General features: G+C 37.7%; 1 protein-coding gene across 6 annotated transcripts in view; it reads left to right on the top strand.

The window, feature by feature from the left end:
• RIC8B (RIC8 guanine nucleotide exchange factor B) overlaps positions 1–15,977 on the top strand; it is a 119,886-nt gene that overhangs the window by 84,218 nt on the left and 19,691 nt on the right. For all 6 annotated transcript variants that reach the window (XR_004250702.2, XR_004250701.2, XM_032168811.2 and 3 more), the window contains one exon: positions 6,583–6,727. Coding sequence is in view for 4 of the 6 variants with exons in the window: in XM_032168811.2 (XP_032024702.1) it covers positions 6,583–6,727 (145 nt within the window). In the remaining 2 variants the exon portion in view is untranslated. The remainder of the gene's footprint in view (positions 1–6,582; positions 6,728–15,977) is intronic.

Genomic DNA, 15,977 nt, shown 5'->3' with positions numbered 1-15,977 from the left:
GCGCGGTGGCTCATGCCTATAATCCCAGCACTTTGGGAGGCCGAGGCGGGCAGATCATGAGGTCAGGAGATCGAGACCATCCTGGCCAACATGGTGAAACCCCGTCTCTACTAAAAATACAAAAATTAGCTGGACGTGGTGCCGCATGCCTGTAATCCCAGCTGCTCAGGAGGCTGAGGGGAGAATCGCTTGAACCCGGGAGGTGGAGGTTGCAGTGAGCCGAGATCATGCCACTGCACTCCAGCCTGGTGACAGAGCGAGACTCCGTATCAAAAAAAAAAGAAAAAAGAGGTAAGAGAGAAAGGACAAAATTTTATGGAAGACTAGGCACAGAAAGAACCATCCAAAGGTCTTGAATACCCATCTGTGCCAGGCCCAACTGTATCCCCAGCACTTAGTAGCCCACAGGTTAACTTGTACTTGTGTCATTAACTTGTTCAATTGAGCCTGAACATAACTATTTTTATCTCCCTGCAAATTGTATACTTTCTACTAGGGGCCTAAAAATAGGCCTTACATTATTTAATTAAAAGAAGATGATTTGTAAAATAATCTGCCTTGGTAGGGGTTCCCCCCGACCTTTTATCGTATTCATTAAATCTCAGTATGTGGTAGGCATTGTGATGTAGGGGCTGAATTACAAAGAAAAATTAGGCTTGAACTCCCTTAGCACATAGCCCCACACCAATAAATTTACTGTAATACCCACTTCAGTCTCAGAGGAATAGGTTGTCTCTTTAGCTTGAGGTTCAGTAGTCTCCCTTTCCTGTTGATCATTTCTCTTCCTGTGTTTGCAGAAGCGTTGCTCCATCACTCATTACCCTTTATTCTTTTGTTCTTTGAACTCGCCCTATATGCTTTCCCCAATCTCTATGCATACTTATGTCACTGTCCTTCACTGCTTAACATCTTGAAAAACTTAGTCCTCAACTTGCTGCAAGTCAGGCTTTCCACAACCATTCCCTACCCCCCAAATACCACTGAAAATGCTCTCAATAAGGTCACAAATTACCTGATTTTCAAAAGCAATGGGTATTTTTTAGTCTTTGTCTTATTACATTTCTCATAACAGTTAATGCCGTTGTCCACTTTCTTTGTTTCTGTACTACCACAAACTCCTAGATGTCCTTTGACCTCTCTTCTTTCTTTTCAGTCTGATTTGCTAGCTCCTGTCCTTGTCCACATTTAATTGCCGGTGTTCCCTAAAGTTATCTTTTGGTCCCCATCCTCACTTCACATTGCTCCCTGAGTAATCTCATCCTCTCCCTTGGCTTCTGTTTTTGTAGATTCCGAAATCTATGTATCTTTAGCCCCAACCTTTCTTCTGAACCCTGGTCATATTTATCCACTTGCTTACTGGACCTCTGTGCCTGAGTTTCTCACTGGTACCTCAAACTCATGGCTAAAGTTGAATTTATGATCTTCATTCCCATGCCCTTCAACCTTTTCATTATCCTTCTATCACTTTCTCTGCAAACAGCACCACTGTCTGTTTAGTTCCTAAAGCCAGAAACTTAGGAGTTACCCTAGATTCCTTCTTTACCTGTAGAAGTCATAATCACCACATCTATAGATTTTACCTCCTGTTAAATATCTTTTATTTATTTCCCCCATTCTGTTCCCACACCACCATCTTAGTACAGGCCCTTAAAATTATTTTAACTATTAATAAGCTATTAAAATATCTCATATCTCTGTTTCTAGTCAGATTTTCTTCGGTTTGTCTTCCACATGGTTAACAGAGGGATTGGTGTAAAATACAAATATAATCATGTCATTCCCCTCATATAAAACTTTCAGTGATTCTCTGTTGCCTGCATGGTAAAATCCAAATTTTACCTCCACAGAGTCTCTGTGTAGTGTATTTTAAGTCTGTTCCTCTGTTACACTCCATGCTTAATCATACTAAATTCTTTATTCTTGCCTGATTATACTGCACCATTTCTTGGCATATCTCCATGGCTTGGCAGATTCTGTTCCTTTTGTGAGGAATGCTCTTCCTCATCTTTGTCACCATGGTGAGCTTTACTTATCCTTGAAGACCAGCTTAAGCATCATCTCTGTGAAGACCTTCCAGGCAGAGTTCATCATTTTCTCCTTTGTGCCATTTTTCCTTCTCTGTTGTTAATACTTTTGACATTTGCTATATTGTGACTCTTTATTTGTTGAACTTACATTCTAGACACTGAGTTTCCTTTAGGTCGGAGATCATGTCCTACTCATCTTTGGATCCCCAGTGCTTAACAGATAGCAGGTGCCCCATAAATGTTTAATGAAAGATCAAATGTTTGTGCTCTCTATAAATTCAGGCTGGTGAATAAAGGGTCCCATTTAAAGGGGTAATTTCAGTACACTATGATAAGTGCCCTAAGAAGAAATGTGCCAGGTGCTATGGCAACCTGGAAGAGGGAATGCTTGAGGGGTATGGAGGAGATCAGAGAAAGTCTTCACAGAAGAGGACAGAGAAATAGGAAGTAGCCTTGAATGTATAGAAAAGAGACTAGTTTAAGGTGTGAGGAATCTTTAGAAGACAAGGTTGGAAAAGACAGCAGAGGCCAGAAAACGAGCCCTTTAGGCCCTGTTTTGGAATTTGAGCTTAGTTTTTAGGGGAACACGTTAGAGATTTTATCCAGGAAGGTTGTAAAATCCTATTTTTGCTTTACAAAGATATTTTGGGCAGTTGTGTGGAATAAGAAATGGAGGAGTGTGAGACTGGAAATAAGGACACCAAGACGAAGCCACTAGTTGAGTCTTCTAAAAGTTACAGCATTTGACTAGAAGGAAAAGGACTTTCACAGAGAAGGGGGAATGGTCTCTGGGTAGAATCTGGTTCTTGACATTCTTTGTTCTTGGTAAAAGAGCAAAAACGTATTGCTTTTATTTTAGAGTGTGGTAGAACCCACATTTGTGTAACTGTCTACGTTATTACCACTGCAGTTCTGACTTTGCACAGTGCTGCTGTGGTTGGTTTCCTCTGTTCATAGTGCCCTCTAGCATCCTGATAAAATAGTGGTGAAATAGTTCTCGCAGCTTTTTGACTGAACACTGCCTTGTTTCATTTAGGCAGCATTTTCATATAACTGCATGGATAATACTGTGCAAGGAACAAATATATTTGTGTGTTTCCTTTTTATTTTAGAACCACCCAGAAAATCTTTTGTTTGCACTAGCAGCTCACCTTAACATCCAAGTGCAGTCAATTTTCTGTTTACTACTTTCCCAGTATCAAATAGGATATTATATGGTGTATTTGAAAACAGACTTAAAAGTAGCTAGAAACACTGCTTCAGTGCTTCTCACTGTGAGGATTTCGTATTTCATTTGTCTCACCTTCTCTACCCCTAATTTTTGGGTATTTTATCCTGTTAACAGAAGTTCATGTGATTTTAAAACTCTTGGCTGTACCCTTTATCTACTTTGAAGGCAAACTATGTCTTAAGTCACCTTTGTAACCCACACTGCCTGTCATAGAGTTAGCACATCAGGTTTGTTCCAGTGAAAGAGGAGTTAACATGATTTTCGTAAAATTGCTGGGGGCTTTTACTGTTAACTGGCTTCCAGAGAGATTTTCTACATAAGAGAACAGTTATTTAGTATTCTGTTTACTTCTGTTTAACCTATTTTGGCTTTTCATAACCTTTGCATCTTTAAACTCTTTTAATTTTTCACCATTTTGTGTCTTTTTAAATTATTGTTATTTTGTCTTTAAGTATATTCATTTAAACATTTATTCATATCTCAATTTAGAGTTTCCTAATTGTAATGAGTATTTCTTTTCTGGATCCACTAAACCTCCTTGTTTGTTGAAAATAAGCTTTATCAGTAATGCTTACAATGATAGCATCACCTACTATCTGTAAGGTACTTTGTGTGAGTTTACATCTGTGATCCTTTGCCTTCAGTGGCTTTGTGTCTGACCATGTCATTAAGAAAATGTTTGACCTTCGTGAATATCAAGAATACCTATATAGACTGAACACTCATTTCTTCTGCTAGTACTTTTTAAGGATTCCTTCATTTAACTAAAGCACTACATCTTGGGGAGGCACTGATGCCAAGAGAGAGCATATCAGACTTATTCAGAGGGCTTACCCCACCCTCATTCAATAATTCTAATAGGATTCTATCCAGCACCCACTGAGAATTATTACAGAGAGACTACAGTTACCAGTAGGTTTTAAGATTGAAAATGACTAGTTTCAACATCATTTAATATACTCATTAGCCCATGTTTCCTTTTGCACAAATTTCACCAGTTTGCTATATTATTTGAAAGCAGGGCTTCCTTTTATTTATCCCCATACCACTTATTTTCAGTGTCATGAGAAGGACCCTCTAGTTCAGATACATGAAAATGTAACAGTAAACTCTATCCTAGAATATATTTATCCTGTCCGTATCCTCCATGATTTTATACTCTGATCATATATACCCACTTTTCTTACCTATTTTCCTTTCCACCAACCCTTTCAGTTCCCCAGTCATTTTTTTTTTTTTACTTTTTTTTTTTTTATTATTATACTTTAGGTTTTAGGGTACATGTGCACAATGTGCAGGTTTGTTACATATGTATCCATGTGCCATGTTGATTTCCTGCACCCATTAACTCGTCATTTAGCATTAGGTATATCTCCTAATGCTGTCCCTCCCCCCTCCCCCCACCCCACAACAGTCCCCGGAGTGTGATGTTCCCCTTCCTGTGTCCATGAGTTCTCATTGTTCAATTCCCACCTATGAGTGAGAACATGCGGTGTTTGGTTTTTTGTCCTTGCGATAGTTTACTGAGAATGATGTTTTCCAGTTTCATCCATGTCCCTACAAAGGACACGAACTCATCATTTTTTATGGCTGCATAGTATTCCATGGTGTATATGTGCCACATTTTCTTAATCCAGTCTATTGTTGTTGGACATTTGGGTTGGTTCCAACTCTTTGCTATTGTGAATAGTGCCGCAATAAACATAAGTGTGCATGTGTCTTTATAGCAGCATGATTTATAGTCCTTTGGGTATATACCCAGTAATGGGATGGCTGGGTCAAATGGTATTTCCAGTTCTAGATCCCTGAGGAATCGCCACACTGACTTCCACAATGGTTGAACCAGTTTACAGTCCCACCAACAGTGTAAAAGTGTTCCTATTTCTCCACATCCTCTCCACATGAAGAAATGCTCATCATCACTGGCCATCAGAGAAATGCAAATCAAAACCACAGTGAGATACCATCTCACACCAGTTAGAATGGCCATCATTAAAAAAGCAGGAAACAACAGGTGCTGGAGAGGATGTGGGGAAATAGGAACCCAGTCATTTTAATTACCTTTTTCTGAATCTTCTCCAGCTCTATTTTGTCTTTTTTGAGGTAAGTGATCTGAATTACAGATGTAGATTTTACTGTGGCTTTATACGTGGGTAAGATTGTATGTTATGTTGTGTTTCCTACAGTTGCCTTTCAGATGACATTTTAACAACATTCTGTTAAAGACCTTAAGTAAATTTTCTCAATTCTTATCTTTTGATTAAATATTCTAATGTTTACCTTGAAATTGTACCTGAAGAAAATGAAATACTTCTAAACAAAGCTGCCAGTTATTGCTTAGTATCTTCCTTAAAGGTGTTTAGAAATCACTAAAAACATTACTACAGTGCAAGTGTCCCTTGCAAAAGTTGTGTGTGTCTGCTTATCTTCAGAGAGACATCACCTGACCCTGTTGGCAGGATATACTTTCGGAGAGCCTGAACCAAACTTCTCATTAGGCTTCCTTTTTTCTTTTTTTAAACTAAGATAATTCTAAAATGATCGTTTTATCCACTCTTCTCAGAGAAAAAGAATGTTTACTTTGTGGTAGATACTTTTCATACTTTGCATATATTAACTTGTGAGGTAGATAGTTACTATTCTGTTTCTACAGATTAGAAAACTAGGATAAAGCTGCAAAATATCTTACCCAAGGTCAACCAGTTAGTAATTGGTAGAGCCAGTATTGAAATCCAGCCAGTCTAACTCCTGGGTCTACCTTCTTAATGGGCTTCATGTGCTTATATATGGTTGCTGACTTTTTATTTTAAAAAAGCAGTAAGTTATCACCTATGCTATTTGCTAATATCCTTCCTTAAGTTTTCTTATTTCTTATTCCCTTTTCCTCCAATTCCAACAAAGAATGAGAGAGAGATTTTACATTATGTGCCATATTGCTAAAATCCCAATCTGACTTTCACTCTCTCTAGTTTCTTACCATTTCTCCAAAACTGGATTTTTAAATAGTAAGATCGGAGATCAGAAACTTAAAGCGTGACCCTTACCAAAGGCCTGGCAGTCGCAGAGGCCCCACTTTTGCCATAAGGTGTGTTCAGAACAGCTCTGTTTTAGTTTCTGATACCTCAAAAAAGGCTCTTAGTCCCCAGAGCCTATGGGAAAATTTGTAAGTAGTTCAGTATAATCACTACCACATTTTGAAATTCTCTCAATTTAAAGGTTTACTGCCACAGTGTGTGTCTTCAACCTTCCTGTGTTGGTGAGTGGTTGATGATGATGGTGAAGACCCAAGGATTCCTATCTAAAACCCTATTCTGTTTTTTGCAGTGGATAGTCTGCTGAAATACACTGGCTATGGGAATGCTGCAGGACTGTTGGCGGCCAGGGGCCTCTTGGCTGGAGGAAGAGGAGATAATTGGTACTCAGAGGACGAGGACACAGACACTGAAGAATACAAAAATGCAAAACCAAAGTATAGTATCAAATTTCTTTTCACCTAACTATGGCTGTGCCTTTGAGTTGGTTATTTGCCTTTTACTTCCTTTGTCTTTCATTTTCCAAGTGTTTCGTTTCTCTTGTGGATTTGGAAACTTTCCATTTAATGTTGTTTTTAGAGGCAGTTTCATAGCTAGTGCCTTAGAGCATGACTTCAAGTGATGGAGGAAGGCTAATAATGCAAGAAATGATATTTTCAACATACTTATTATCTTCTCCCAAGTACTAAGAGAGCTGGTGTGTTTAGGTTGTACTGAAAAAGTGTTATTGCTTACGATCTGCTTTCCTTTCCATAGGTTAAGATTTTATAAGGTATAATCAAGACCACATATTTAAGTTGATTATTTGATGCTTCAGTCTTTCTCAGAAATCTAAATGTAGGTTCCGATCCTCCCCCTTGCATAAAAGCCCTTATAAGTCAATAAAATAGTGCAACAAGACACATTAATATCAAAAGAAAAGAAGTCTGGCTTCACAGTGAATTTTAATCAAACAAACATATAGAGACTCATCTTTTAACAGATACATTAGTGCAATGAGTAGGCAAACCAGAGACTCTATGAAGTCTTCTCTGAGTCAGTGCTTACAAATTAAAGACACTATAATTATTCTCTTTTATCCCAAGATAAACCACCTCTCCTTCCTCCTATTCCCTCTCCATCCTTTCTATCCCACTCGTAACCCTCAACCCATGTAAATTCTTAGTTTCCGCTTATTAGGAGTTATTTGAGCTATGTTTTTTCTGGGTTCCATTTGAAGATTTCCATCTGAAAATTGGAAAAGCATGCCCTTTCCTTGTGACATGGTGACATTGACATGCTGTGTTTTCTGCTGGCCATCTTCTAGAGTGCGATGTGGATCATGCAGTAGGTGATCGAGAATAGACTATTTTTATCTGCAAAATTACTTTTAAAAAACATACATTGTGCCTTGTTGACATGCAAGTAATGGGTTGTCAGAAGGTGAAAGAAATGATCAGTTCCCAATTAGACAGGACATGTATGGCCTGTTTCCTGGAAAATCAGGTCTGAGAAGGTAGTGTTACTTTTAGCATCCCCAATGCCATCAGCCTCAGTAGGATCTTATAGAATGTGTCCTAGAAATAAAGACTTTTGGGGGGAAAGCTGGCAATGACTCTAAGCACTATTTTCTTAAGACTGCCACCATTTAGATATTATCAATTGGCTATCTCTGACAAGTATTTGAAGCTAAGATAGAGGAATCCTGCTTCTTTCTTTCCCTAATTATAGAAGTCATCATTCTAAATTAGTCTTGATATCTTTTTTCATTCTACAAACTATATTTCCTTATCAGTTTAATATTGATATCTCTTGATTTGAGCCATTAAAATACACCACTTGAGAAATTTCATATTTCTAAATGAAAGTAGCAGTTACATTAGGCATTTCTTACATCCCAGGGTGTGTGGACACATTCAACTAAGATAGAAAACTCAAGAGTACCCATACATGGTTGATATCTTTGCATCTCAATGTGTATTGTTAATTTTGTTTAGTAGATAACTTCTATAATGGTAATGGTCATATATATAGCAAGCACCAGAATGCTACTACAACAATAGGAAAATAGAATTATGTTACATTGTGGAAGTGATGTTAGATTTCAGGAAGTACCTTCTGTTGAAATCAACAGCCATGATTAGTATTGTTACTGTCTTGGCTCTCTGTCATGGAAAGTTTCTGTACTTAAGCCTTACATCCCTAATTATAATATTCAGCCTTTGGACTTTGCTTATAATATTCATAGGAATGGTATGTTTGTGTAGTCAGAATAGTCACCATTGTGAAATTTTGTTGTATTTCTTAAACACTGCTCATTATAAGTATAAATGTGTGTTTTTCAAGTAGCATCACATCTTCCCCTTTCGGATAGATTCGCATCTGTTTTTCTCTTAAATTTTCCTTTTTTAAAGTGAAAAAATGAGGTGAGATATTTAATGTTACTTTAAAATATTTGTTCAAATGATCTCTATGGAAGTGGTGGTAAATAAAGTACTTTGCAAGCAGGAGTACCCTTTGTACTCTGTGGAGCGATCCTCAGAGCTCAAAGAACTTGTTTCCTAAAAACTGTTGTAAAAAATTTTTTACCAATCAAGCTTATAAAGTCAGCATCTGAAAGGATTGCTTTCTCCCCTACCCCTGAATACCATTCACCAGTCAGAGTTCCCAAGATCTCAGTCTGCTTTTCTTGTGATGCATTTATTCACAACAGTTGCTACTATTGGCAGAAGCAGAGAACTTACTCTTCATCCAGTTGGCTCTAGTCCCATTGTCAAAACTTTAAGTGGTTTCTGATTAATGCACCAAGGTAACCTGTAATCCTTTAGTGGAATCTGAAACCAAGAATTGTATGGAGCTTACATTCAGGCTATGGGAGACAGTTAATATCACAACAAAGCTTTTTGTGTCAAAATAAATGTATTTAATGGACTGGAAATGGCTTTCTGCAATTAGCACACTTAGAGAAAATACACTCGTAGAATTGAGTTACATGCCACATAAATTTTTGGTGTATGTCTAGCCAGGTTTGTTGAAAGTTTTCAGATAAACTTTAGTCCTGTGTCAAAGGGAAATCAAATTTCTAAATTCTAACCTTTCTTTATACCTGTTTCTTTCATGCCTCTGAGAATGGAGGTCCCTTAACTGTAAAGGTGATATAACTGGCTGGTATGGTTTATACATTATTCTAGACATCAATTGAAAGATGTGTGTCTAATGACATTTGGCTCCTTTTAGACGAGTGGCTTTCACAGGGTGCATAGGCATCTAGAGGCCCAAAGAGGTATCTTTAAAAGGCTGCTTTGTGGAGGGATAGGAGGAACAGATGGTCAAAAGTGAGCAGAACCCTAGGGAGCCTCCTTGCACACTTAACGCACCACACCAGTTCATAATCAGATCCAAAAGCTTAAAATGATTGTACTAATAAACTCAGGGGTGTTTCCTTCTTGACCATATTTTTCTCAGCTGTAGCTACGCCACCAGCTGTATAAACAGTTTCTTCAGCACAAGGCAAGATACTTTTTCTTTTATTTGTCAAGATTTTGCTATGCTGCTTCAGTCAAGTCTTTTTATAGTTGTCTCATTATATTGGGCTTTATAAATTTATTTATTTTTAATATTAAATATTTATTGAAGTAAGTGACCCAGAAACCAGGACATGAAGATTTTTCTCTTTGCCCAATTTGGGCTGTGATGACGTATTTATGTAAAATAGCATTTCTGGGAACTAGAACCTATTACTGTAAGCAGTCATAAAACGTATCTAAATTCAGAGTTCTAAAAGACCAGAGGTAAAAGAGGCCAGTATATTAGCTTAACTACAGTACTGAGTTTTGCTCCAGTGTTTATTTGCTATAGATTCACAATCGTCAGTTTTCTATATCCTTTATGTCAAGGTTATTACTTTTTTTTTTTTTTTTTTTTTGAGACGGAGTCTTGCTCTGTCGCCCAGGCTGGAGTGCGGTGGCGCAATCTCAGCTCCCTGTCAAGGTTATTACTCTTAATCAAATGGCCTGACATGGGAAACATTTAAAAAGCACTATAATTTAAAAAGGCATTTTGAGGCCTTTTTTATTTTATTGCCTAGATGCAATTTGGTATTCCTGTATGTATATATATTCAGTATGTATAAATTTATGTGGCTAATACGTGGTAGATACATAGTAAATATCAGATAAGTAAATGAAAGAATGACACCATATTACGCTGGTTCTTTCTATTGCAAAGTAATGCGAAAACCCGAATTAGGATGTGCTTTCATAATTTACCCTACTTCTTTTATGGAGAATCAGTGTATCATTTATATGATAATTCTCCAATTACTTAAGACATTTTCAGAAACTGGAATCTCTTCAAAATATATCTGAATTTAAAGCAAACGCCACAAAACCACCTATTTGATGCATGGTTTTTTTAGTTAATGAAGATTACACGTGCATCTCCATAGTAAGGATTTGATTGAATAGAGTAACTTACCTCCTGGATCATCTGAGGCCTTCTGTGTTGCCTATTTCTCTGCAAGTGGCTCACTAACGCTAGTAACAATAGCTGGTATTTATTGAGTGCTTAATATGTGCCAGGCACTTTTCTAAGAACTAGACAAATATAATCTTCACAACTATCCTTTGAGGTAGAATTAATCTCATTTTATAGATGAGAAAACTAAAGGCAATGAATGGAGTAATTTGTCCAGGGCAAACAGTTTGTAAGTGGTCAGGCAGCCTGACTCTAGAGCTTGCGGTTTTTGGGAATTTTGTTGTTGTTTTTTGAGGTAGGCAAAGCAAGTTTTATTGTGCTCTTCACTCTGCCTTTTTACTTTGGGGATAAAATATGTAACACCAAATTTACCATTTTAGTCAGTTTTAAGTGAACAAATTTGTAGCACTAAGTACATTTACACTGTTATGCAACCATCACCACTATCTGTCTTCAGAACTTTTTCCTGTCCCCAATGAAACTCTGTACACATTCCCCTCCTTCTAGCTCCAGGTAACCACCATTTTACTTTCTGTCTCTATGGAATCTAAGAATCTCTATAAATGGAATCATATACAATATTTCTCCTTTTGTTACTGGCTAGTGTCACTTAGAATAATGTCTTTAAGATTCGTTCATGTTGTGGCACATGTCAGTTTCAGCTGAATAATATTCCATGTGTGTATATACATTATATATATACACCTTTTGGTTGTTGTGAATAATGCTGGTGAATATGTGTCTACCGATATCTGTCAAGTCCCTGCTTTCCGCTCTCTTGTGCATCTACCCAAAAGTGTTGTATCACATGGTAGGTAGTTCTTGTGTTTAATTTTGTTGCCAGCCTGCCATATTTTACATAGCAGCTGCACCATTTTATATTCCCACCAGCAGTGTACAAGGGTTCCCTTTTCTCCACATCCTCACAACACTTACTATTAATTATTTTCTGGGGTTGTTTGTCTTTGGGATTTTTAGTAATAGCCATCCTAATGGGTGTGAAGTCAGAGCTTATTTTAACTTCTACTATATTCTGATTCAGAGCCAATCAAAGAGAGAAATGAGTTTGCCCTTCAGATAGCTTCCCTGTTCTCAGAGCATCTATTATTTTTCTTTGATATAACCAAGACAGAAAACAAAAGAAAGAAAATGTTTCTGTGTATACCCTGATATTCCTGAAAACACAAAAATCCATTTGATTCATTCTAAATTGGTAAATATTCCCATACATCTGTCAGGTAGTTCTGGTCCTATCTTCATAATACATTCTGAATCTAATTACCCTTTTTATTTGTCATCGCTGCTACCACTCTGGTCCAAGCTAAAATCTCTCTCTCCAGGATCATTCTCATAGCCTTCTCACTGGCCTTGTTGCTTCTACCTTTGTTCCTCTTCATTTCGTTCTCAAAACAGCTGTCAGTGGGATCCTTATAATATGTAAATCAGACTAGTCAACTGTTTAAACGTCCTCGCAGTGGTATACTTGCACCCTTTCTTGTTGTACTATTGCCACACTGACCTCTTTACTATGTGTCAGGCACTGCAGACACACTCCTGCCTGAGGCCTTTCTGTTGACTGCTGTTCCTTCTGCCTGGAATGCCTATGCTCCAGATAGCTGCCATATCTCTCTCATTCCCTCACCGCCTTCAAGTCTTTACTCAGGTATCACCTGTTCTGTGCCCTTGTTAACAGTTGCTGCACTCCTGCCTTTACCACTCCATATCATACTTCTTACATTGCTCTTTTTTTCTCATAGTGCTATTCACCTTCTGACATTCCATATAACTTACTTATTCATTAAGTCCGTTTTCTCCTCCAAAAAGTAAGCTCCAAGAGGGAAGAGGAGTTTTTTTGTTTTGTTTTTTGGTCTGTTTTTGTTCACGTAGATGTCCCCAGAATAGTGCCTAGCACACAGTAGGCAGTCAGTAAATTTTTGTTGAATGAATGAATTTTTTGAGTCAGTCAGCCCCTCCTCAGCATTAGGATACCAAGAAAATTGAGTTCCCTTTCCTCGTCAAGCTCTACATCTAGTTGAGGAATGGGAGCCAGGAGATAGATAGAATTCAAGAAAATTCAGATATGGTAAATTTCCATTTTGTTCTTTATATTGTTTTTTGGGGGAGCAGTGTATTCTGGGTTTTTCCCCCTGGAAAGTTGTTTTAGTTTCATTCACATATAACATCTCCTTTCCCACCCACCTGTCCCCTTCTTTCCTGGTCTTGGCTTACAAAATGCCCTTTCCTAAAAACCCTGATCCCTTTAGTAGAGGTTGCAAATTGTCTGGATTTAGCCCACAAGTATGTTTTGTTTGGTTTGCCCCATGTCCTATTGGTTATTTGGTTTGTGAGTTTTTTTTCTGTTGTTTAACACAGTGCTTCTTAAAATAATTTAATTACTTAGCAACATTTAGAATTCAGATATTTTAGATGAAAATCTTGATTTCTAACTTATTTTGAAAAAATGGAAGTTCTGGTAACGTATCCCTTAGATATTTAGATGAAAATATTGATTTCTAACTTCTTTTGAAAAACTGGAAGTTCTGGTAACATAGGGCCTGCATTCTACATGACAACCAATTGATGGAATTGAGTAGCTGTGGTTTCCTTCCTACGAAGTATAATCTCCTTTGGTTTGACAGCTTATCCTATTCACTTATCTTACCTGTCCAACTCCTGTAGGTTGACTTTAGAGTTCCTTTTTTAACCAGAATGCTTTGAATAAATTTAAGCCACACATTGTAGAGATTGAAGTTAATTTTCATATAGCTGAATTAAGTTTTAATGGATCTTTTTTGTTAAATGACCTAATGCTGTTGATGTTGGCCAAAGGTAGCAAAAATTTGAAGAAAGTGCAAAAGACTTGAAATACAGTTCAGGTTTTATACCTGTGTTCATTTGTCCATACCTTGTTAGTGTGTCTTAATCCTTTTGTCTCCAGGCCCATAGCTGTTGTCAGTTCATATAATAGTCTTATACAAAATTTATGATGAAATACCACAGATAAGAATTTAGACACTTCTTGTCACCTAATTGGAAGTCATAAATAGTAGGATTGGAGTGCTACAAAATGGGACAGGGGAGCAGAGACAAGGTGGAGGAGATCATGATAAATATAATTACCCAATAAAATGTCCACCACAATTAGTGTTCTTAAAGCATCTTAAGACTCCAAGTTTTGGAATGGAATAAAAGTAACTCCAGAATTTCATGGCGTTAAGATTGAAACCTGGACTGTGGCGTCTCAGACTGTACTATTTGAGGTTGAAAGGTGTCAGGTATTTGTTCCACCAAAAGTAATCTGTTTTATGAAATCTCACATCTTTGTTGTCACGGTGGCTATTATTTGTTTTCTCTTCCTTTCTGGGTAGGGAAACTACATGAGACTCTAGTTTGAAGTGGGGAGCGGTAGAAGAGACAGTGTTCATCTGCCTTCTGCCACAGCACACTGGCATTTTTCCCATAAGAGAGTGGTACACTATACTTCAGTGCCCTAACTTGTGTTTTCTATGACTTTGTTTACATTCTTCTGAATATCCAGGGGAAAAATGTCTTTTTAAAGGAAAAAATGAAACCCAAATCCCTAAAGTGACTTTGGAGGGTTGGAATGTTTTACTCTATGGCAAAAAATGAGTTCTTACTCTGTAAGAATGAATTTCTGGCTGCTGCTTTTATACTCAGATAGCAAGGAATTATGTTACTTTAGTAGCTAATTTCAGAGCAAACCATTATATCATTTTAGCAGCCAGGGGACTTGAGGTCACCTTATGGAAAACAGACTTAATTTCCACCAAGCTCTTAAGAGAACCAAGAAAACCATCAAATTGTGTCCTAATCTAGGAATTCATATAGTGACCTTGTATGCTGTGGTGCCCACAATACCACATAGCTTACCAGTGTGTCCTCTTGACACATTTTTTTTCCCTGAAGCATGTGATCATGTGTGCAAATGTCATTATATCCTAAAAGTGCCTACGGGCCGGATTTTTCAAATCACAGCTCCATTGAATTTGAGGAGAGAAGCCATCTCTCAAGAGGCAAAGAAGCATGATCTACATATTTAATACATCTACCTTCCCTTATACTTTCTTCTAAGGCCTGATTTTCTTTGCTTGGGAAGTGGTATGTATCTATAATAAGCACCTTTATTCATTTATAAGACTAGTTGTTTTTCTAATTTAACAGGTGGCAGAAGAGAAACCAGTGAAAAGAGATGTCTTGTTATATGCCTGAGCAGATAATGGATGGGTGGTGGAATTGTATTTTCAGTGTGGCATCTGGATACGTCTCCATAGTTCTCAGAAGCCTTGTCTGGGTCTTCTTTGTCCTTGACTTTTAGGAAATACGATGACCCATTCAGCATTTTTGTTGACGGCCTCTAACTGGAGGCCTTTTTCTCTTCTTTTATGAGCACCTGAAAAAAGAGGAAATAGTAGCACACAATGAGTGTCTAAAGCAGGTACTCTAGACACACACACACGCACACACAGATTTAGTTGGTCTAAGGTGAGCCCCAAGCTTTTTTTTTTTTTTTTGAGACAGTCTTGCTCTGTCACCCAAGCTTTTTTTAAAGTTTCTCAAGTGATTCTAATATACAGCCAAGGCTAGAAATAAATGACAAGGCTATGGGTTTTCAGGTTGCCCCAGAACCTTTGAAAGTACCTTAAAAGAAAACAAGTGGGTAGGGGACAAATAAAGGGACTCTACACCCCCATCTACTTGGCTATTCCCATCCCCTTTTTGCCTGAGCAGTTCACATTTGTCTATTTTATATATTGGGTTTCTAATGGGGGAAAAAAATTTTAAGCGTGACTCTAGATGTAGGTCTTATGCAAGAATGGCAAGATAGGTTTTGAATCAGGTTTTCGAGGATGGTGAGCACTGAGTCCTTCCATAAGAATTGGTATGTCATGCAGTCTCTGAGGAAGGTAGAAAAGTAAATCTAATAGTAATAGACAACAGTACATAGTAAGCTAGCCTTTACCCCAGATGAGAAAAGCCCTGGTCAGTAAAGAAAGTAACTTGCCCAACCAAAAGTCTCAAAGAGGGGTTGCAAGCTGGCTACCAGAAGATTTAATTAATCACTGTGTCTTTGTCTTGGCTAGTGCCTTTTTTTTTTTTTTTAATATAAACCGGGCACTGTTTTCCAGTTGATCCCAATCTCCCAACACTCCACATTGTGTATATTTGACCCTCTCACGCACTTGCTTATCTTAAAGGCCTGGCTTCTGAAAG

The sequence above is a fragment of the Hylobates moloch genome, unplaced genomic scaffold (genome assembly GCF_009828535.3).
Source record: "Hylobates moloch isolate HMO894 unplaced genomic scaffold, HMol_V3 SCAFFOLD_12, whole genome shotgun sequence".
Lineage (NCBI taxonomy): Eukaryota > Metazoa > Chordata > Mammalia > Primates > Hylobatidae > Hylobates > Hylobates moloch.
This window is presented reverse-complemented; position numbering and strand designations above follow the sequence as displayed.